At 32.0% G+C, this 25,138-nt stretch overlaps 1 protein-coding gene across 2 annotated transcripts; it reads right to left on the bottom strand.

Annotated features, from left to right (window-relative positions):
- Positions 1 to 1,600: 1,600 nt before the first annotated feature.
- LOC139518776 (isocitrate dehydrogenase [NAD] subunit alpha, mitochondrial-like) lies at positions 1,601 to 24,282 on the bottom strand. 2 transcript variants are annotated; one of them, XR_011663453.1, is made up of 12 exons: positions 24,166 to 24,282; positions 22,510 to 22,554; positions 21,726 to 21,809; positions 17,149 to 17,321; positions 15,737 to 15,866; positions 9,198 to 9,331; positions 7,099 to 7,201; positions 5,895 to 5,959; positions 4,496 to 4,577; positions 3,780 to 3,932; positions 2,495 to 3,178; positions 1,601 to 2,276 (listed from the first exon to the last, which is right to left on the bottom strand). XR_011663453.1 is itself a non-coding variant. In XM_071310330.1 (11 exons), the coding sequence occupies exons 1-11, from the start codon at positions 24,211 to 24,213 to the stop codon at positions 3,095 to 3,097; spliced, it is 1,101 nt and encodes a 366-aa protein (XP_071166431.1). In that variant the 5' UTR covers positions 24,214 to 24,282; the 3' UTR covers positions 1,601 to 3,094. The 2 variants fall into 2 exon arrangements, 1 of the variants encoding a protein (XP_071166431.1); XM_071310330.1 differs by having other exon boundaries at positions 1,601 to 3,178.
- Between the last annotated feature and the right edge of the window lie 856 nt (positions 24,283 to 25,138).

Consider the following 25,138-nt stretch of genomic DNA (forward strand, 5'->3'; position numbering starts at 1 on the left):
ACAGAGCTAGGGGATAAAACTATCTACATTTACAAGATACAGAGCTAAGGGAAAAACCTATCTACATTTACAAGATACAGAGCTAGGGGATAAAACTATCTACATTTTCAAGATACAGAGCTAGGGGATAAAACTATCTACATTAACAAGATACAGAGCTAGGGGATAAAACTATCTACATTTACAAGATACAGAGCTAGGGGATAAAACTATCTACATTTACAAGATACAGAGCTAGGGGATAAAACTATCTACATTTACAAGATACAGAGCTAGGGGATTAAACTATCTACATTTACAAGATACAGAGCTAGGGGATAAAACTATCTACATTTACAAGATACAGAGCTAGGAAATAAAACTATCTACATTTACAAGATACAGAGCTAGGGGATAAAACTATCTACATTTACAAGATACAGAGCTAGGGGATAAAACTATCTACATTTACAAGATACAGAGCTAGGGGATAAAACTATCTGCATTTACAAGATACAGAGCTAGGGGATAAAACTATCTACATTTACAAGATACAGGCTAGGGGATAAAACTATCTTCATTTACAAGATACAGGCTAGGGGATAAAACTATCTACATTTACAAGATACAGGCTAGATTGGGTACTAGTACAGAGCTAGGGGATAAAACTATCTACATTTACAAGATACAGAGCTAGGGGATAAAACTATCGACATTTACAAGATACAGAGCTAGGGGATAAAACTATCTACATTTACAAGATACAGAGCTAGGGGATAAAACTATCTACATTTTCAAGATACAGAGCTAGGGGATAAAACTATCTACATTTTCAAGATACAGAGCTAGGGGATAAAACTATCTACATTTACAAGATACAGAGCTAGGGGATAAAACTATCTACATTTACAAGATACAGAGCTAGGGGATGAAACTATCTACATTTACAAGATACAGAGCTAGGGGATAAAACTATCTACATTTACAAGATACAGAGCTAGGGGATTAAACTATCTACATTTACAAGATACAGAGCTAGGGGATAAAACTATCGACATTTACAAGATACAGAGCTAGGGGATAAAACTATCTACATTTACAAGATACAGAGCTAGGGGATAAAACTATCTACATTTACAAGATACAGGCTAGGGGATAAAACTATCTTCATTTACAGGATACAGGCTAGGGGATAAAACTATCTACATTTACAAGATACAGGCTAGATTGGGTACTAGTACAGAGCTAGGGGATAAAACTATCTACATTTACAAGATACAGAGCTAGGGGATAAAACTATCTACATTTACAAGATACAGAGCTAGGGGATAAAACTATCTACATTTACAAGATACAGAGCTAAGGGAAAAACCTATCTACATTTACAAGATACAGGCTAGATTGGGTACTAGTACAGAGCTAGGGGATAAAACTATCTACATTTACAAGATACAGAGCTAGGGGATAAAACTATCTACATTTACAAGATACAAAGCTAGGGGATAAAACTATCTACATTTACAAGATACAGAGCTAGGGGATAAAACTATCTACATTTACAAGATACAGAGCTAGGGGATAAAACTATCTACATTTACAAGATACAGAAATAAGTTCTAAAGAGGTTACAAAGATTTATTGACTTCATGACATAAACAAAAGTAATTTTAACAAACAATAACACACACTTGTAAAAGTACAACACATCTTCCTCATTGGACTTAATAAATAAACGTACAGAAAGATGTATTCTTTTAAACAGACTTTTTGAAGTTTTCCTTCCTTATTCTTGACATACTAGATGTCATCTGTTCAATGCAATTAAAAATAAATTAAAAATATTTGCCTAAAGTTGTCATACAACCTAACTCTTAATTTGAATTTTTTTTTTTTTAATAGACACTTTGATGGACATAAGCTGCAGACTTAGGAAGAGAAAAACATGATTTTGAAAGAAGAAATAATGTCACAAATATCTATTTACATGAGATTCTATTATACTGGTATAAGAAACAGTTACAAATTATACTTTTAGGAGAGAAAACATCAAATATTTTAATATCTCCCCTTCTAATAAAGTGCAATAATGTCTACTAAATGAATCCCTTTTTAAAACCCCCATCTTCACATAAGGTCTTCTTCAGTTTTATTCTATCCCAAACTCCTACACAGTTTCCATGTCCACTTGAACCATGTGTAAAATTTTATGGACTTTAAATCGATGCATTAATTGATTTTTTAGGGGGCTCGCAGGTCTAAATCAATTTTTACTTTAATATAGGATTTTAAAAAGTCATCTGGGGCCAACACAAATTGATTTTTTTAATGATTTTTGTACCATATGATAAAGTAACAACTAATAAAAGTAACAAATTAAATTTGTAATGAAAAATAACTGTTTCATTTTTTTCCGAAATTATTATACCCTTGAGCCTTCTTAAGCTTGTAAACATTGCTAAAATTGCTGTGTGATATTGTAAAGTTCACATTAGTACCTGCTTGAATTTTTGAAGACTTTTAGTTGGAACAATTTGAAAAATTCATTTAGAAGAAACAATGTTATATGGACAGAATTTCCAACAAAATAAAATGGTTTAAGTAGCATTGCACATGTAATTTTTTTTTTTGTCTTTTTGAATTTAATTAACAAGATATCAGAATATTTTTTGAAACAGCACATGGTCCTCAACTGTTAACAGAAGTCTCACAATGAGGAACACAACATAGTGAAATACTAAAATGATTTTTTCATATAATTGAAAAAAAATAAAAATATCACATGGGATACTAGGGACATCTAATAAATTACAAAATACAATCAATTTCAGAATTCATTCAGTTACACAAGGTTTGTAATCATAACAATTTATTTAATGATGGAAATAACAAATAATTTACTTTTTTATTGTGTTCCTGAATTTTTCATCATCTTTTTCACCTGTACTTCATGACAAGGTGTACAAAATTATATACCATGTTACAAAATATGATCATATGATTCATATGCTTTTATTTAAGTTATCCAAAAAACTGAACACAAAACTGAAAATGGCTGTCTTATTAAAAATATCTATAATAATTCTATTGCAAAATAATGTCAAATAGATAAGATATGTTATGCCAATTCTTGAACCTTCCGACAAATTTCTTGAGTTAATTCTGAACACTTTGAAGATCCTCCTAAATCACCAGTCAAAACCTAAAAATAGAAATTTAAGATATTGAAACAGGTCATATATATTGAGATTTGAAATTTGAGTTTATATACATGTTTTGTAATTCTGTTTTTTTAAGAATTCCGAGAGTCCACTTTATATTGTCCATTATTTCACTAGTCATGTAAAGTTTACACAAAATATTGCTTAGCCATAATTTGATTTAATAATGTTATGCCATCTAGGAGAGTTTTTCAAAGGCTAAGTTTCTGCTATTTTGACTTCCATTGATTAACATTTTGCATTGGTTGAATGATGGTAAAGACTTCCTGACACAATAATCTAGGATGAAGAAGGAGAATACTGTTGTCAGTATAAGAAAGTATCCTTTCAAAAGCTACTATTCCAATTTCTACATTTATACCATTTTATAAAGTTTGTGTGCTAAAACTTATCTATTCCCTTTTTCTAGATAACATGATAATTTGATAATTTTACATACAAAAATTAGACCAACTGACATAATCTTAACTCAACAATTACTACACTATTGGTAGTAACACATATTTTCCTCCCTTTAAATCAAAAACAGAAAAAAATACAATCTTAAAAAAGAAATAAAATCTATTGAATGAGTTAATTTACCTTTCCTTCTCTTATAACTTCGAACGCTGAAACCTCAATTTTACGAGCATGTTCTGTATACCCTAGATGTCTAAGCATCATGACAGCACTAAGTAACAAAGCTGTGGGGTTTGCCTTGTCCTGACCAGCTATGTCTGGGGCAGTACCATGCACCTGTAAACAGAAAAGTACCTGTCAGGAGCTGTGATTATACAAATAAAACATAGAATGATTAAGTTCTCTCCTTTTCCCCTTCTAGATATGTTACTATCAAGGAACTGCAAAACAACCTGGACTAACAAGGATTGTGTAACATCCCACAATTTGTGTACTGTGTGCATGGACAGCAAAATAGAAACAATGCTATAAATAATCAATTGAAATAAAAAAAATATTTTAAAAATATGATATACAGTATGAACAAGTGTATGACGGTATTGTATTTAATAGGTAGCAAAGTGCTATCACTTTTTGAGGATTCTAGGTTCACTCAAGTTAATAAGTTGAATTTACTTCATATGTATCTAAATATTGTTCTCTAAATGTCTTACGTTTTGTTCTGCTGGGGTTGCTCTCTAGCTATATATATAGACTTCCTGCTTTCTTTCATAGTCAGTTATTATAACCTTCACCTATCTCCAGACTAAAAACTTTTAGGTGAGCAAGTTACTAATTATAAATAAGTAGTATGACCATAATCCTAATGGTACAATATTCAAACAACAGATTCAACTTACAGATTCAAAGATAGCACCATCCTCTCCAATATTGCCACTAGGTGTCACTCCTAAGCCTCCAATTAATCCAGCACAGAGATCACTGAAAGAAATTAATCGACCTTTATACCTGTTACATAAACATAACAAGGTTGATGTTATCTTAAGCTTTATCATTAACAAGAGTGCACACGCTGAAATGTCTCGCCTTCTATACTAATCATTGATATTATGTTGATAGTCCTAAGTATAAAGCTAAGCTTTAATACAACTGTCACATAAACTTAACATTAACCAAGATAACTAAACAAAGACCAAGGAACCTTTAAATTGAGGTCAAGGTCAGATGAACCATGCCAGGCAGACATGTACAGCTAACAATGCTTCTATACAACATATATAGTTGACTTATTACTTAAACTTTTAAGAAAAATAGACCAAAACACAAAAACTTAACACTGTGCAATGAACCGTGAAAATGAGGTCACGGTCAAATAAAACTTGCGCAACTGACATAAAGATCATAAAATATTTCCATACACCAAATATAGATGACCTATGGCATATAGTATTAGATAAAAAGACCAAAACTCAAAAACTTAACTTTGACCACTGAACCATGAAAATGAGGTCAAGGTCACATGACATCTGTCCGCTAGATAGGTACACCTTACAATCATTCCATACAACAAATATAGTAGACCTATTGCATATAGTATGAGAAAAACAGACCAAAACACAAAAATTTAACTATAACCACTGAACCATAAAAATGAGGTCAAGGTCAGATGACACCTGCCAGTTGGACATGTACACCTTACAGTCCTTCCATACACCGAATATACTAGCCCTATTGCTTGTAGTATCTGAGATATGGACTTGACCACCAAAACTTAACCTTGTTCACTGATCCATGAAATGAGGTCGAGGTCAAGTGAAAACTGTCTGACAGACATGAGGACCTTTCAAGGTACGCACATATCAAATATAGTTATCCTATTACTTATAATAAGAGAGAATTCAACATTACAAAAAATCTGAACTTTTTTTTCAAGTGGTCACTGAACCATGAAAATGAGGTCAAGGACATTGGACATGTGACTGACGGAAACTTCGTAACATGAGGCATCTATATACAAAGTATGAAGCATCCAGGTCTTCCACCTTCTAAAATATAAAGCTTTTAAGAAGTTAGCTAACACCGCCGCCGCCGGATCACTATCCCTATGTCGAGCTTTCTGCAACAAAAGTTGCAGGCTCGACAAAAATGTAAGCATAGTAAATTCTAGAAATTATCTCATCTACTTCTGTTTACAGAAAAATATTTCTTTTTCTTTTTAAGAATTAGTAACAAATATAAATCATATAAATAAAAATATATAATAATATAAATCAAAAGTTATAAATCATTCAACCATACCTTAAAATATCACCATAAAGATTTGGCATAACTAACACATCAAACTGAGTAGGATCTTGTACCATCTAGAAATATAACATGATTACATTGTAGAAACATAGAAGACAACAATTTTTATATGATAATTTTCCATCTTATGGCAATAGACTAAGATGGGTTTTGTTGTCAAATATTTTTAGGGCTGTTGCACATCAATAAGGTTGAAATCAAGAAACACCATTAATTGATAATCTATAAATATAAAAAAAATTGAACTGAGTGAAATGGTGCTGAATGATGTAGTATTATTTTGTCACTGTTTAATTTGGACATTTTTCTTTGACTTGTTATAAAGAATTATTGTAAATTCATAAATCATTGAGTGCCTATAATTGTAATTTTTGAAGAATGGGACGAAACGATAGATCAATCATTGCCATTTCAAGAAAATTTTATTACAAATATACGCATTAAATATCAGAAGTTCTTGTTATTGCAATATCACTCTGTTGTATTAATATACACCTTGCAATTATTTCTGTATTTACAGTAACAATATTTTATAGTACATATTCTGACAAAAAATATTTCTTATTCCAGCTGTTCTTTCTCTAGGAAATCAATTTTTATAAACATAGCTAAACATCTAATACAAATTGAACCTGAACATTGGTAAGGTTCTAACCAAGGGTGACTGGGGATTAGAAATATGGTCACTTGGTCTTCTTCTGACCGGCAGTAAAATGCTTGCCAAAATGGGGTGTCCGTTTGGCTGTGCAGAATGTATCAAGTTGGCAGCAACGTTCCGTCAAAATGGGGACGTTAAATCTGATGCCTCATGTAAAGAGAGTGCCACACACTTTACATGTTAAGAACCCTTGCAAAAATTTTTTGAGAGTTCCGTAGGTGGCCTGTTGCAAGGCAAAATTTCTATCCTTATTGAATATACCCTCATTTTCCAGTGGCAGTCTAAATTTCGAAGACCATCATCCTGAAGGCCTCCATTACAAGACCTACATATTGTATTTATTGTTAATTTGTTCTCGTCCAGAACATGCATGCAATATTTGCCACTGGACATTAAGCAACCAACAATCAATCAATCCATCTATTGTTAAATGAATTTATTTTAAACCTTAATCCAAAGTGAAATCAGAAATTACTAGTTTTTGAGTTACAGCTTTCTACACTTCAATGTACATTGAATGTGACATTTAATACATACATTTAAACAAACTGTGTCTAAATACATTTCTCTAAATTTCATATCAGGATTTTTTTCTGCTACATGTCGACAGCATTTCAGGAAGAGTCCATCAGACATTCGCCTAAAGATTAAAGTTAAAATAATAATGTCAAAATACTATCAAACTAACCTAATGCATGATGATTTTATACCTAGAATAATTATACATCAAAGCAAAAGTACATATGACAAAAAGGTTGGCTGAAAACTATTCTATAGCCGTCATAGTAAAATCCTTCTAATACTATTATATAGTCACGATAGTAAAATCCTTCAAATACTATTCTATAGCCATCATAGTAAAATCCTTCAAATACTATTCTATAGCCATCATAGTAAAATCCTTCAAGTTTGCTGTAGACCAAAATTTGTAAATCCAGGTACATTTAACTAGAGGCTCTTAAGAGCCTGTGTGTCGCTCACCTAATGGTCTATGAGCATATTAAACAAAGGACACAGATGGATTCATAACAAAATTGTGTTTTGGTGATGGTGATCGTGATGTGTTGGTAGATCTTACTTTACGGAACATCACTGAACATTCTTGCTACTTAACTTTTAATTTTCTTTATCTATAATAAACTTGGATCTTTAGTTACAGACAAAAATATTTTGTAAAAATTTTCACTAAATTAATGAAAATTGTTAAAAATTGACTATAAAGGGCAATAACTCCTAAAGGGGTTAACTAACCATTTTGGTCATGTTGACTTATTTGTAGATCTTACTTTGAAGTACATTATTGCTGTTTATTTCTATCTATAATAATTCAAGATAATAACCAACTCTTAAGAGCCTGTGTTGCTCAAAATGGGCAATGTGCATACAAAGGCAAAATTGTGTTTTGATGATGGTGATGTGTTTTGTAGATCTTACTTTACTGAACATTTTTGCTACTTACAATTTTCTCTATCTATAATAAACTTGGCCCTTTAGTTACAGAGGAAAATATTTTGTAAAAATTTACAAAAATTTACCAAATTGTTAAAAAGTGACTATAAAGTGCCATTTCTCCTTAAGGGGTCAACTGACAATTTTGGTCATGTTGACTTATTTGTAGATCTTACTTTGCTGAATATTATTGCTGTTTACAGTTTATCTCTATCTATAATAGTATTCAATATAAGAACCAAAAACAGCAAACATTCTTTAAAAATTACCAATTGGGGGGCAGCAACCCAACAATCTATTGCTCAATTCATCTGAAAATTTCAGGGCAGATACTTATTGACTTGATAAACATTTTAACCCTGTCAGATTTGCTCTAAATGCTTTGGTTTCAGAGGTATGAGCCAAAATCTACATTTTACCCCTGTGTTCTATTTTTAGCCATGGCGGCCATCTTGGTTGGTTACTCAACAACCAGTTGTCCAATTCATCTGAAAATTTCAGGGCAGATAGATCTTCATTTGATAAACAATTTTATCATTGTCAGATTTGCTCTAAATACTTTGGTTTCAGAGTTGTAAGCCAAAATATACATTTTACTCCTATGTTCTATTTTTAGCCATGGCGGCCATGTTGGTCAGTTGGCCGGGTCACCGGACACATTTTTTAAACTAGATACCCTAATGATGATTGTGGCCAAGTTTGGTTAAATTTGGCCAAGTAGTTTCAGGAGAAGATTTTTGTAAAAGTTAATGATGACGACGACGGAAAACGACGGACAACAAGTGATGGGAAAAGCTCACTTGGCCCTATGGGCAAGGTGAGCTAAAAATTGAGATCATGAATAAAAAAAACCCATCCCAACTGATATACCAAAAGACCTTACTTTAAGTGAGGGAATTAACTTATGATTAGGAAAAGTAGACATACAGCAATGTTAAGCTATATAGAAGCTAAAATTAAATAATGACATATTGACCCTTTGAAGGTCAAAGGGAAACAAAACAAAGGTTAATGTGCAATAGTATCTATTGGGACTAGCAAGTATGTCTAAGATTGAACTTGCAAAGCAAAAATAATTTGGAAACTGGAATTTAACATATAAACAAGTGTTTTTTTTTAATTTTTTTTTACAATCTTAAGGGCATAATAAACCTATTTAGTATATATTGACAGTGTGACATACATACATGATATTTGCTTTATGTACAGCAGTTACTGAATCCCTGTTATTATCATGTGCATACTTGAAGGCATACTCTGCAACTCTCATTGATGCTTCTTCTGTTATCAATTTTATACTTTGTACTACACCATCAACTATCTGAAATGAATTATTTGTTACTTTATACATCATACAAATTTAATGTCACAACGTTCATACTGTTTGGTAAGACTGTTGCATTTCTTTAGTAGGTAAGTTTCTTATATTACTATAATATTTTTCTGTACATTATTATTGGACATTAAATATTTTCCTGACAACTGAAAGTATCAGATTCATGAAATTTATGAACAGAGTGATACAACTGCCTAACTGAATATTTAGAAAGGCCAAATATTCAGGAGGTCAAAAAGTCATATCTCCTTGTTAGAGAGCAAAAAAGATTGCAACCAGCTTCTTAGGCTTAAATTAAAATATCGTGTGTTTGCCCTTTACCAACTGACCTTATAAATTCGTTCCGCCTGAAAATCTTTTATTTGTATCAACCAGCAAGATTTTTTTTTTTTTTTTTTCGTTCCTTCCAAAATCTTATATAGATAAAGGCAGATGTGGTGTGAGTGCCAATGAGACAACTCTCCATCCAAATAACAATTTAAAAAAGTAAACCATTATAGGTTAAAGTACGGCCTTCAACACGGAGCCTTGGCTCACACCGAACAACAAGCTATAAAGGGCCCCAAAATTACTAGTATAAAACCATTCAAAAATTTGTATTTCGCGCTCAAAACTTTTTTTACTGGAATCCTCGGGTTTAATCTTTCCTGTATATTAAAGGTCTAGTCTGTTTGGTTTGACATGAACACTTGCATTTAGAGTTTCAAAGCATTTGTTTGAAATCGACGTTGAAATCTTTGAAATCATGATATGACGAATGTTACTCTGTGTCTTTATACTTGAAGAGCAGGGTTCATTAAAAAAAAAGTTAGCCCAATACAAAATTATCAACGTGTGTATTTTGTAAACTGATGTTGTCTCCTATGTAGGGATGACCGTTGGTGATCCGTAGATCAAGATAATTATGTTAACAATGCCTTTGACCAGCATTGATATATATAGATTCTACCACTGCATCGAGTGTATTATGATATTTATCCACTGGAGACAGTTAAATTTTCAAATTTAAAACGCAAGGCTTGCCCGAGCGTTTTAAATATTTAAAATTTAACTGTCCAGAGTGAATAAATATTGTATTACACGAGATTTGGTGGTGAATCTGTTTCTCTAATGATTTTCTAACATTATGCAGGCAAACTTATTCCTTCTTTTCGAAAGATCTGAAAAAAGATGTGTTCTTTCTATGTGACGTCATCAGGCATGGTCGCCTTTTTTCATGCAGTCACAATAGGAAATTCAGAGGAAAGCAAGAAAATTCGACGTCATAATCGGATTTTAACCAATGAAGTACTGTCAGAGATTAAACGAACCACACGTTGATTAAGTTTTTTTTATACAATGGGTGCAGAAAGGGATAAATTGACAAAGAATTAGAGAAATTATTTATATCTGACATGAATCAAAGGTCTGTAAAGTGGAGAATATTTGGCTGTTAAATAGCCAAGTTGTTCCATACAGATCATTTATAAAATGCAATGTAAAATATGTGACAACATCTTTGCTAGCCAAGGGTTACGATCCACTCCCACTCTCTGTGGAGAGAGCTAGAGTGGATCATAACCCTTGGCTAGCGAAGATGACGTGACAATTGAGTTTCAAGTCTTGTAGCATTTTTATTAGAAACCAGGCCTCGACAATAACGCTTGTCCGATACCAGAGGGAAAAAAGGTCGGACAAGTAAAATCTGTATCAAACTTGTCCGTCGGGAAAAGTACAATTATTCAGCAGAAAATAAATTTAATCCAAATTTGATGAACAAAGTAATTATAAACAAAAACAAGAAAACAAATATTAGTTTGACATGCTTCTGCATTCTGTTTATTCAAATGCAAAACCTTTTTCTTCAATATGTTTACTTGCAATCGATAATTTTTAACTGGTTCTTTGTCAGGTACTTTTTATCAGGTATACTATTCTGTGCGCTTTGTAGATAAGGTAATTTTACAGGACAGTTCTCACCTCTACAGGTTTAGCTCCAAATTTAATAGACAGTTTGGCACCGTAGGAGACATATTTAGTAGTTTAGTTTAAACATATTTATTTATAGTGGATTGGGAAACAAGTTTTGCAACTTATATTAATCCCTTTCCACTTTGCGGGTGCGAGTGCTGCCTTGTAGCGGCATTAGCCTGCTCTTTTTCGAAATCTACAAGGGTGTCTTTAACGTGCAAGAGATATGGCTCTCTCTTAACACGGGTCAGCCATTTATCGTCCCCTTCCGACGGACTATCATCGTTTCCTCGAGACCATACTCGTAAATGGTGTCAAGGGAGAGCCGAAAATTGAGTTCCTGAAATTTTCATCCCAGACGGGAATCGAACCAGGAACCTTTGTGTTAGTAGTCCGATGCACTAACCACTACACCACGGCATATTTAGTAGACATGATTGATAGACAGTTTGGCAAGGCAGGAGACATTTCGGGACCAGACAAATCAGTACCTCATTTTGCTGAATATAATGAATACCATACTGGTAATTTTTTCACAATTTTTTTTTTATATACCATTAAATTCACTAAATCATATTTGATCATAAAGTATAAAAATCAATACTGACAATATGGTGACCTATAGTTGTTAATTATGTGTCATTTGGTCTCTTGCAGAGAGTTATCTCATTGGCAATCATACCACATCTTCTTTTTTTTATTGCATGTATTCATTGCATTTCAATAAACTTTTTTCAACTTAAAAAAAAACAGGATTATACATTTCCAATGAGTGTACAGGCCTATCAGATGGTGCCTTATGTTTGGAGTCTGATGAGACTGGCATTGATGAAAAACTAGAACATAAGTCCTGTGACATGACTTGATTCAGTTGAACTTGACTCATATTTTTGAAAAGTATTTCAAATCAAAAGAAATACATCAAATCCTGTCTATTGTTTAAATTCATTTTGTTCCTTTAATCAACTTAAAATAGAAAAAGGTTATTTTTAAGGGCATATCCAACAGTTTATTTTTGACGGTGAGAATTTTTTCCCGTAAAGATATTTCATTCTTCAATTGACAGAGAATAAAATTTTGCCAAAAAAAATATTTGTTGTCGATTTCGTTTTTGCAAAAAATACTGCTGAAAATTGGACATTTTTGCAATTTTGAAGAAACAAACGGTTTTTTATTTAAAAAAAATAAATATGATTTTTTAATCAACATATACTTATATAATGGGACTCAAATTGAAGCCACATAGTTCAAGATGGTTAGAAAAATCTAACTTTACCATTTAAAAAATTAATTCTTACTCAAATAAAGCCAAAAACGTCATGGTTATCCCCAAAAATGTCAAGAAATGTACATTTGAAATGCACATTTTAGATTTTTTTAAATATTTCTAACGGTGTCGATTTGACCAAAGTAAGATATGTTATTCTTTGAAAAAAATGGAACGTCATAACGTTTTGAAAAATATTTGTCACCATACTTGTTTTTGAGAAAAATCCAGTAATATAATATTGTTTACTCTATCCCTTCCGTAAGCCTCACAAATTGCGCCAAAAATTAAGACGTTTCGGGACGTTATATTACCCGCTAATTTTTCAAAGGCAGTGCGACGGTGTTGCAGACTGTGACTTTGTTGGATAGTTGTCTCGATAGCACTCATATCGCATCTTCTTATTTAAAATGGACCAGTATCTGTACGAGATAATAATTCAGTTAGCTTTACTATTGTGTTCGTCAAAATTGTGAAACATGCAAACAATTAATCCGAATAATTCAGTCGTTATATTCCGCTGATCTAAGATTACAAGTAGGAGAGATCGATTACGGGGAGGGACTGAATTATTCGGGTTAGCAAACCATGGAATTACAAACTATTAAAATAGTCCCCGTCTCTGGTATACGGTATTTCATTCCTCTTTTAAAACAAACGAATTACACGTTAGAAATCTGTTTCTGTGTCTATAGTACAAAGCAGGGTTAATTTTCATATTATATTTACATTTGATGTTTTTGTTCTGATTATTCATTTTATATGCCACTTGACGTCCGTCATCCATAATCATTTTTTATTTTACCGTTACTTTACAAAGAAGTGTTTTTCTTACACTGATTTATATTACACTGTCTATATAATTTCACATATCGAAATCAATAAAGAGCGTGTGAAATTTTGCAACCAAACACTTGTCTAAAATCTCTCCGACTCTATATTATATATTCATGTTGCAGTTTTGTTTTTTTCTTTCTTTACAGGCTTCTAGCTATAAAAAAAATCTGTATGTTGACTCTTAGTGTTTTGAATTATATGTGTCGTTGGGTTGCTGTCGTATTAATGTATACCTTTAAAATCTTTTTCATAAAAAAAGGATTGATTGGGTATAGAAATATTCACATCTCTGGACTGCTCTCGTCCAACAGTTACGTGTATATATCTCAGATGTATAAATTTGCACCCTCGTTTAGTCGAAATAAAAATGTCGTAATATCAGACGCATAGAGTAAGGAGAGTTTCGCGCTATCTATACGTTAAAATACCATCTAAATAAATGGTTGAAGCGATATACGAACTTCGAATAAAACCTATAAACAACAACAAAGGTCACATGAATCTTCAAATAAGTCGCATCTGTTGCGCCTTTTGCAGTTGTAGATGAAAAAAATACTTTGATTAACAAAACAGTTCAGTAAGAGAATTAACTTGGAGAATAAACGAAACGGCCGAAAAATGTTAAATGTTATTATAAATTGTGGCCATTTTTTTTCGTGTGTTTTTGCTTTTATCACATATTTACAATATATAAGTATATGAAATTGACACGGTAATTTTTCCACATAAACGAGCCTGACTGCCGTGGTATAACGCTTCAATATATGAGTTATTGCATATATACACAATGAAAATTGTTTTCTGTTCTACTTCCCTCTACATAGTTTGGCTGCATACAATGTAACCACTGATGTAGACATTGATTATTCAAACAAATGAATTCAAAGAGAAAGATGCGGAAAGAAATTCTAAAATTTTCGTTTAGAAATAAGATATAAAATAAAAATAAAATACCAAAACTGGAGACACTTATCAGTTGAGAACTAATGATTATGCATCACTATATGAAACTGATGAATTGATTGCTCCCGTGCTCCAGTGGCAAATATCTCACGCATATTTACGACGAGGCGAGAATGAATCTGAAGTAAATGATTGATAAATGTACATTATCAAGATATAAAGAGTGTACTAGCGGTAAAATGTATGCCGTACTAGATAAAGTTGAATAATGATCAAAATCTTGACTTAAGCTATTAGCCCCCCACCCCCAATTTCGAATTATGGTATTTCGATGGCTGTTTTTTTCCAATCCTGTTATGGACTCGCTGACTTAAGAGGGCGTGTCTAATTAGTCAAGACCTACACTGGTTTTTTGTTTGTTAAATTATATTTATTCCCTCATACATAAGTAAACACCAACATCGTCAGATATTTTCCACTTGTATGTCAGTGTATATATTACAATGTTTTCCTAGTTCAATGTTTTTTTTATTACTGTGTCATCTTTTGTTTTACATTGTTTTCCGGTTAAAGGTAGTATTTATTTAAAGAGCTACTGTAAATATATTAGCACTTCAACGCAAAGCTGGATGCATGATAAATGTTAGTTTTACGCCGTATTTTATTTTTCTCAAGAAACAATTTTTTTTCATCTTTCTGAAGTAAAACCAAACTTTGAGTTTTTTTTTTTTTTATCCTGAATGACAATCTCTCGGAAAAGTTTGGTAAAGAACTAATTACAATTTGTGTTGCATTCTAATGCAATAATAAATCATTACGCATTTCCTTTCTACTGTATTGAAGATAATTTTCATAAAACAGAAACATAAGTGAGTATGGTCTAGTAATGATTAAGATAATTGTAGTTCTTTTATAATAGACAAAAAGGACAAAGATATCTTTTAAGTTGAGTTCTAGTTCTGTTAATATTCTGTATGAGATTTTTGCCGATTCCCGCCGTGCCCTTTCCTTTGAGGAAAGAAACCGCCCTTTCCAGACGGCCATTATGACGTCGTAGAAACACCGTGAAATTACGGGGAACAATAGACGACGGTTACGTTTGTTATTACCTCCCCTGAAACTGTTGGATATGCCCTTAATAGAATTTTTTTGGACAAGTAACAATTTGATTCGGACAAGTAAATTTTGGTATGTACTTGTCCTACAGGACAAGTTGAAAAAAAAGTTATTGTAGAGTCCTGGAAACTCAGCTTGGTTATTTTTTGGGAAAGAAAAATAAAATATTTTACCTACCTACCTACCCTGTTTCAAAACATAGGGTCGGAAAAGGGCAAACAAACAATATTTTGATTTAGGCCTAGTTTTACTTTAGTCTATTCACATTATCTTTCGTGTATCTTCAAACATATTAACCTCTTAGTTTATAGACTTACTATATGTTCTATTCCACTGTATTCTCCTTCAGTATTTTCTCTAATTGTCACCAGATCTACATTGTTGTAAGGTGTTTTGAAACCTTCTATAGATTTACATGGTCTAACATTGGCATATAATGTAAAAGCTCTGAAATAAGATAAAATATTTAAATTATAAAGAAGTTTGATACAATTGAATTCCATATTTTTTTTTGGCGTTGAGCATGCATAACATTTTGAGAATGAAGAGCTTCAAACAAAATGTATTTTTGTCAATACTGTTACTCTACCAAATAACACAAAGAAGCATTCAATTCTTAAATGTTTTCAAATCAACTGTTAGAAAACATCTCTATGTTTTAGTTATATAGCAATTTTGAACTTGACACAGATACCCACACCCAGAACAGCCAAGAGTTCATCATTTTTTTAGTGGTCCAAAATATTCCACTTTAATTTCAATCAATATAAGAGAAAAATGAAAATACTCAAATATTTTTTTTTATGGATTTTTTTTCCAATAATCAAGTCTTGAACTGATTACAATGAAAACAACAAAAATTAAACTACCATGGTAACCATTTTTAGTGGTCCAAACCATTTCATCATTCTTAAATCAATTTCAAAAAGCAGTTCTCTAATAATTACATGGAACAAAATTAGAAATTACTCAGTTAATTTTCATAAGTCTGTATCATAGAATGTCACAATATATTGCCAAAAAAAGCTTTCAGCCATATTTAGGACTGGAAGTTTTCACAGTCCAAAGCCCGTAATTTTGACAAAATTCATTGACGCTTAACGAAATGTAAAGTCAATCTGAAGCTTATCCTAGTTGACTAAAGTAATAAAAATCAGCTCAATATGTGAAAATGTTTATAAAGAATTCTGAATAACTGTACGTTGCAGAATGACAGATAAAGGTAACATTATATTGCACAGACCTAAAATGGTGGGACCAAAAAAAGTAATCCCCAAAATATATAAATAGTATTACACATATATGTTCAAAGCATAATTGTTTATATCTGGGTATAAATTTAGATGGATTTTTTTTCATCAATACACTTTTTAATAGTGAAACACTCTGTAACAAGAATGTGTCCCCAGTACACGAATGCCCCACTCGCACTATCATTTTCTATGTTCAGTGGACCGTGAAATTGGGGTAAACCCTCTAATTTGGCATTAAAATTAAAAAGATCATATCATAGGGAACATGTATACTAAGTTTGAAGTCGATTGGACTTCAACTTCATCAAAAACTACCTTGACCAAAAACTTTAACCTGAAGCGGGACAGACGGACGAACGAATGAACGGGCGCACAGACCAGAAAACATAATGCCCCTCTACTATCGTAGGTGGGGCATAAAAATGCCAATAGTTCAAACATGTTTGAACAACCTTAAACATTGTAGCCTGACTTACTTCCTAAGTGCTAAGTTCAAGGACTGGTGACCTTTTCCTATTGGTGTTGCCAATGGACCTTTCAATCCAACCTTTGTTCTACTCATAGAGTCAAATATTTTTTGAGGTAGTCTAAAGTTTCCATCAGGACCTTTTACTGGGGTGACATCAACATCTTCCCATTCCACAGGTACCTGTTAAAAAATAGATTTTTAAAGCATTATATTAAAGTAGGTACCAGTATTGGTTTTTCATAATTTCCTAATCAGAACGTATATTGATGGATTGAGGGGCTATTGTATATTTATGGATATCTGCATACAAACTATAAACAATTTATTCTTTGGAGATTTTATATATCTATACAGTGTTCTCCCCAGGCAGTTTTCGCGATGCTATATTTTCTTCCCGCGACACTATAATAATTTCCACGACACTATAATTATTTTGAGGATGTAATTTTTCTCGTTTCTATATGGCAAAGCCATGTCCTAAATTTTGAACTTTCATCTAATTACCGCTTATGATCATAAAAAATTTATCACCTTTAATCCCTTCAAGTCGGACAATAGACAATTAAGAGTGATCAAATAGGTGTTAGTTGCCCTTTGGGGGATAACTGTTTGGATAGGAATACCCCAAGCTGTCACTTGTGACATGATTAATACCACGTGGTCTGCAAAATATTACAGTAGTATTATTTTCTTTCTCTTCCTATCACTTTTTGTAAATCTAGAGTGAAAGTTTGATTATGAGCTAAATAATTTTTTGGTCTTTCTTGAGAAAGTGATCATAATTGGCTTTATATTATGTTTCATCCATTTAATGCATTAAAAACGCCATATTCATTCCAAATCTTTTGTCAAACATTGTTTATTTTCGTATTTTTCATTGCTTTCAGCGGCCATTTAATATTTTAGTGTAAACTATACTGGTCGGACCCGGACCAGATATGACAAAAATCCGTATTTTACGATAATAACTACATTTGCACAAATGGCACAGTAGACAAAAAGCAATGATACCTAAAGAGAAAACTAAGCATTTACAGACTTTTTGTTAGATAACTTTGTTAAGAATATATATCATTTTGATAAAAAGAAACAACTGGGGCTGATTCATTGAATACCATGAACCAATATATTTCATAGACATGATAAAGATTTTTTTTTAACTGGGTAGGTAGGGTAACTGGAACCACACATATGTTTTATTTGGCCCAAGAGGAAAAAATAATTCTGGAACTATAAATGAATAAAGAAAACATAAACTGAGAATACTGTTATCATGGTTATAGTTTAATTGTATTCTCAGTCATGAATTCAACAAAATTGACACAAAGAATAGGGTTAAAAAGAATATTTTATTCACCAATTTGGCAAATAAGGACCTATAGCATACAAAAAATATAATACATTTTCTAATAAACAATAACGCATATATCATAATGGAAATAGAGCATTGCCACGACGCGACAAATTACAATGAAAAACCAGGTGCTCCGCAGGGCGCAGCTTTATACGACCGCAGAGGTCGAACCCTGAACAGTTGGGGCAAGTATGGACAAAAAATTCAAGCGTGATACAGCTCTGAATTTGGATTGTGATCAAATTTTTGACATTACATGTTTTTTTTTTACACAAAACAAATGTCAAGATTTTACAAATCAATTAAAGATTTCTTCTTCAAACTTTTTAAATCTAAAATTAAATAGTTGACACAGCATAGGTTTCTGACACAGAATGAATGTGGTCTAATGAACTTTTTTTTTTTGCCTTTGAGCAATTCACTATGCTGTTGAATATTAATCCTCTCAAAAAAATGTTTGAAGAAATTTTCTTTTTATTTATGAAATCTGAAATGAGAAAAATTTAAATCCCCCCCCCTTTTTTTCACATCCCTGTTTCCCTTTTTCCAAAACTGATATCAATTCAAATTTCTAATGGAGTTTGCAACAATAACTACTCTTTTAAATACATCATAAAATATTAAAATGTAAAATAAAGTGCTTGTTATCACTGAATGGTAAAGATTGGTTGGTAGTAAAAGTGAATATACATTGTTTATTGTATAAAACAATAAAAAAAACTTCATCCGCAACATTTTATATTGGCAAATTTCCAATGAAGTTATTTACATAAAGTTATTGGCAAATAAAAATAGAAAATGACATCATAGTCATGTCTGGCAAATGTCCAACATACATTATCTAAGAACATTTTAGATAAGATAAGGAAAAAAAGCTTCATCAGCAACATTTTATATTGGCAAATTTCCAATGTAGTTATTTACATAAAGTTATTGGCAAATAAAAATAGAAAATGACATCATAGTCATGTCTGGCAAATTTCTAACATATATTATCAACTACTATTCTATACAAAGAAAGATAACTCCAATTGAAAATTAATTGCTATTGCACAATATTGTGCAATTAGATATTTCTTGCTATTGTGCAATACTGTGCAATTGAAAATTTCTTGCTATTGCACAATACTTGATATGGAATCCTGATTTGGACCAACTTGAAAACTGGGCCCATAATCAAAAATCAAAGTACATATTTAGATAAAGCATATCAAATAAGCCCAAGAATTTAATTTTTGTTAAAATCAAACTTAGTTTAATTTTGGACCCTTTGGACCTTAATGTAGACCAATTTGAAAACTGGACCAAAAATTAGGAATCTACATACACAGTTAGATTTGGCATATCAAAGAACCCATTTATTCAATTTTTGATGAAATCAAACAAAGTTTAATTTTGGACCCCCATTTGGACCAACTTGAAAACTAGGCCAATAATTAAAAATCTAAGTACATTTTTAAATTCAGCATATCAAAGAACCCCAAGGATTCAATTTTTGTTAAAATCAAACTAAGTTTAATTTTAGACCCTGTGGACCTTAATGTAGACCAATTTGAAAAAGGGACCAAAAATTAAGAATCTACATACATAGTTAGATTCGGCATATCAAAGAACTCCAATTATTCAATTTTGATGAAATCAAACAAAGTTTAATTTTGGACCCTTTGGGCCCCTTATTCTGTTGGGACCAAAACTCCCAAAATCAATACCAACCTTCCTTTTATGGTCATAAACCTTGTGTTTAAATTTCATAGATTTCTATTTACTTATACTAACGTTATGGTGCGAAAACCAAGAAAAATGCTTATTTGGGTCCCTTTTTGGCCCCTAATTCCTAAACTGTTGGGACCTAAACTCCTAAAATCAATACCAACCTTCCTTTTGTAGTCATTAACATTGTGTTTAAATTTCATTGATTTCTATTTACTTAAACTAAAGTTATTGTGCGAAAACCAAGAATAATGCTTATTTGGGCCCTTTTTTGGCCCCTAATTCCTAAACTGTTGAAACCAAAACTCCCAAAATCAATCCCAACCGTTCTTTTGTGGTCATAAACCTTGTGTCAAAATTTCATAGATTTCAATTAACTTAAACTAAAGTTATAGTGCGAAAACCAAGAAAATGCTTATTTGGGCCCTTTTTGGCCCCTAATTCCTAAAATGTTGGGACCAAAACTCCCAAAATCAATACCAACCTTCCTTTTGTGGTCATAAACCTTGTGTTAAAATTTCATAGATTTCCATTCACTTTTACTAAAGTTAGAGTGCGAAAACTAAAAGTAATCGGACGACGACGACGACGCCAACGTGATAGCAATATACGACGAAAATTTTTTCAAATTTTGCGGTCGTATAAAAATCATTTTTTTACGCCAAATGTGTATCCAAAATTTCTGGGGAGAACACTGTCTATATAATACCTATGAAATACATGAAATTGCAGTGATATTGTTGGTTTTTTTCAAAACTACCTCTACCCTTTTTTATTGGGAAAATATGCATCATTTTCATCGAATTGGGAAATTTAAAATAAACCATGAATTTGACTAAAACCCATTTTCAAGAGTCAAACCCCGATTCAAAATAAGGCTCCATTTTGTGAGTGATGATACATAAATAGACCCTCAAATGTGCACATATAGTCATTTTTGGAAAGAAAATTGTTTAAATGAGTGTTTTTCAGTTTGTATTCATGCACAATTTCTACTAAGACTGCACTGTTTGGGAAAATAGTTGTCTTTTTGTGAATAATCTAAAGCCATTTTTTTTCCAATTGGGATTCTTCTCCCCCGGGAAAAAGCCTTTATTCTCCACTAATTTAAGACAAACAATATCACTGAATTGGTATCCCTTAATACTCATGAATTGACAGTAAGTCAAATGAAGTAACCAGTATGGCCTTAGTTACCTGACATATAAAACTAAAGGAACTAGGCCACAGGAAAATTCAGTTAGTTGAAATCAGCAAAATACTTTAACCATTATGTTACTGTTTTTCAAATAAAATTGTTGTGTTAATATTTTGGGAAAATATAGTGTATCATACAGGAGGTTTTGGTATGGTATGGCATCCTACTGCATTATCTTGACAACCTACACTTTTTTTTAATATACGATAGACCATTTTTTAGAGTTAACTTTAGAATATGCAGTACTATCCAAACTTAGAATAATGCAGAATAGTACCAAGACGGTTTTCACATTATGTATAATGAAGTATTAGATACACACCCCACTAGCACTGAAGATATCTTTTACAGACTGTGATATTTCTGGACCAATGCCATCTCCTGGTATCATGGTGATCTGCTGAACCTGTCAATGTTTAAAATATTACCTAGAGCATGAAATGTCTTAAATAGTTAAAAATATTAAAATTAATTGTTAATTTTAAAAAGCCAAATACATGTATACAAAGTATATTCACACATGTTACATGATGACCTATAACTCAGAATTATTTTCAATTGTATAACGTTGTTTTTAAGGCTTTGATTTTTAGAATACATCTGCCAGTGACTTTCAGTTGGTAACATTCTTGACCTCTGACTGCGTCTGGCCTATTTACAATGTTCATATCATTTGTAACAATTTCTCCTTACTGTTAACTTATTTGTACTATTTTTACATTGTACTGTTCAAACAAATTGGATTTCTGTTCATAGAGAATTGAAGTTGTAAGTATCATTAAAAATTCTGTGATGCGTGTGGTCTTTCATAAAAAAACTGCCTGTGTGTATTTTAAGAAATTTAAACATAAAAATGGCTTCTTTTTTTGTACTTGTAGACTTTCATAGGTATATTTTATCAGAAATACTTATGTCAGTTGGAAAATGGCTTATTGAATGGCTAAAATAATGAGCACTGGCATGTAAATCACTGAACCTCTTCAAAATCATCATTGGATAAAATTTCATAATAACGAAAACTCGGAAATATATTTTTTGTCACTACAATTTGTGAAGGTTTGTGCCGTATCATTCATAACAATATAACTACATGTAAGTAAACTTACACCAGAGGACATCTGTCTGCATGATGAAAGACTTTGTGGTGTCACCTTAAAATAAAATATAAAAAAATTATACAACATTGAACACATATTGAACAAATATTTTATTGTAAATACTGTTCAGTTTTTCCCTGGACTTTTATTTTTGGCCAGAGGAGTGGCCTCCTGTCTGTTTGAGATGCCCAAGTCAATTACACTTTACTACAGAGTTCGACTCGTAGTGGGAAGAAAAAGAACACTCTCTATAAATAGTCATGTGACTGTGTGTGATAATATGTGTTGATTGAAACATAAGTACAAAATTTACTAGTTGCTTCCTTTTAGTATTAGGCTTTTTATACTAAGATACTAGAAACACTGACAAATTTCAATGTCTATTTGTAGTGTAAAATCATTTCAAATTACATGTACAGTATTGTGTGATTTTACAGGTTGTGGTTTAAACGAGGATTTCTTTGATCTCCCATAGAGGAAGTGAAGATTTATTACAGATACAGGTACAATGAGATGTGTAACTAGCTTATATATACATGTACATTGTACAACCCACCACCAGACAATCCTTAACCGAACACCAAGGGAGTGTTAGGACACTATAATGTAGTCTGTTATTATGGTTTAGGAAGCCAAAGAACTTCCAAGGAGAGAACCACTGGGTTTATAAGCGGAAACAAACAAACCATAGAGATATCTACAGATTGATCTTCAGATGAAAGCCAGGGAGCAGTCAGCACTCTGACTAACCTAGGCCATTAAAGTTATCACTCTTGATAAATATTGGGTCTATTTCTAGAGATGCGTGTTGGAGGGTGAAAATCACCCTTCTAATGTTCTTAAATTTCCAATGCCAAGAGTCAGGATTGAACCAGGGACCTTCAGTATTGTAGAGAATGGTCTTTTATCACTAAGCCAAGCACATATTCATATAAATAGTTTAGCATGAATAAAAGAAAGTGTTTAAATCTACATGTTTTAAACTTTACATTTACTTCGATGATTTGTCATAAGATTGTAATCCTAACGTCAAAACCTTGTCACAACTTAAGTCTCACTGTCTTATTTTATCTTAATTTGGTGCACTATTTCTTTAAATAATATCTAGTGGTACTTTAATTTAGTCCACCAATAAATTCACCTTATCGCTATTTGTCTGCCAAAATTTACTGGACATCACCAAAGGTTTCTGTAAATTTTGACACCATAATATTAAATATCTGACATCACAATGGAAAAGTGATAGTTGTAGGATGTCATTAGTCCAAGCTGGACAGATACTCGGGTCGACTAGGACAGATTTCTAAATATCGATAAAGTGTATGGACTATGGGAATTATTCCTGTTTTTTCTAAAATTTTCAAGGGCAAACCTTCTTTTATAATTTTCAATAGTTTCGGAAAGGGTACTGATCAACAGTCAAAAAATGTCGTTCATAAAAACAACATAATCAATATCCGTAAAACAGTGTATCTGTTTCCTTAACATAATGCAATGAGTGATGAATGATGATATTGATAACTTTCTGTGAGTCTGAAATTATCTTTGACTGTAAATGAAAAGATGGAAATCAGTTTCATGATTCGTAGTCCATATAGTCGATCTAATGACCCTAATTTAAATATATGGTCAATTTCTGTAAATTACGCTTAAATTATGCTTCACCTTTTCAGAAAAGCAGACAATCGCTTTCCTCAGCAACCGGCTTGCCATGTTCAGAAAATCAACCTTGTCAAGGACGTTGATTTAGTAAGAATCCGTAAGACGTTTTATGCAGTTTGACAAAGTTTCAAATTTATACAAAAGATAAAACGCACAACAACGGACTCTTAATTTGATATTTAGTCAACTCCAGATAGTCTTTTATCAAAAAGTATTATCCCATTTTACTATGCCGAAAATTATTGCTAGAACTACATACTTAAATTTGCCATTTATTGACCATACATCAAATTATCATTTATTATAACATACAACCATATTAAAAGAATGATAATGAACTGATTGAACTCGAAGTTTATCATAGTCATTCTTAATTTCCGTGCACGGCAAACAACATCTCATTAAAAATGAGGATGTGCTTTACCGTTTGAAATAAGTTTTCTATAGGTACAACCAAGCTTCGAAACCAAATCTTTATATCTATGAAAGAAAAATTTTGTAAAAGTTTTAAGATATTTGTGGTAATGAAATCCTTGACTTAACAATTTACCAGTAACACATAGATTACATTCGTTTTAATTTAAAACGTCACAACAGACACAGACAAACGGCGAACGAGTTGTGAAATATAAACACCGTAAAGCTGTTCCAATGGAACATCACCATAAAAAAATTGGAAAAATAACACTGATAGGGAACGAAAAATCGTCCCTTTTCCCTTAGACCTGTAAATTCCTATGTTCTATTTTTAGCCATGACAGCCATGCTGGTTGGATGACAGGGTCATTGAATAATTTTTCAATCAAGATACTCTATCAAAAATTGTGGCCAAGCCGGTTTAATTCTATTTGGCCCAGTAGATTAAGTGGATAAGGTCATTGTAAGAGTGCAAATATTTACGATTTAAAAAACACAAAACGCAGTAACTCCTAAAGGGATCAATTGAACATTTTTGTCATTTGACTTATTTGTAGAT

Source organism: Mytilus edulis, chromosome 4 (assembly GCF_963676685.1).
Source record: "Mytilus edulis chromosome 4, xbMytEdul2.2, whole genome shotgun sequence".
Classification (NCBI taxonomy): Eukaryota; Metazoa; Mollusca; class Bivalvia; order Mytilida; family Mytilidae; genus Mytilus; species Mytilus edulis.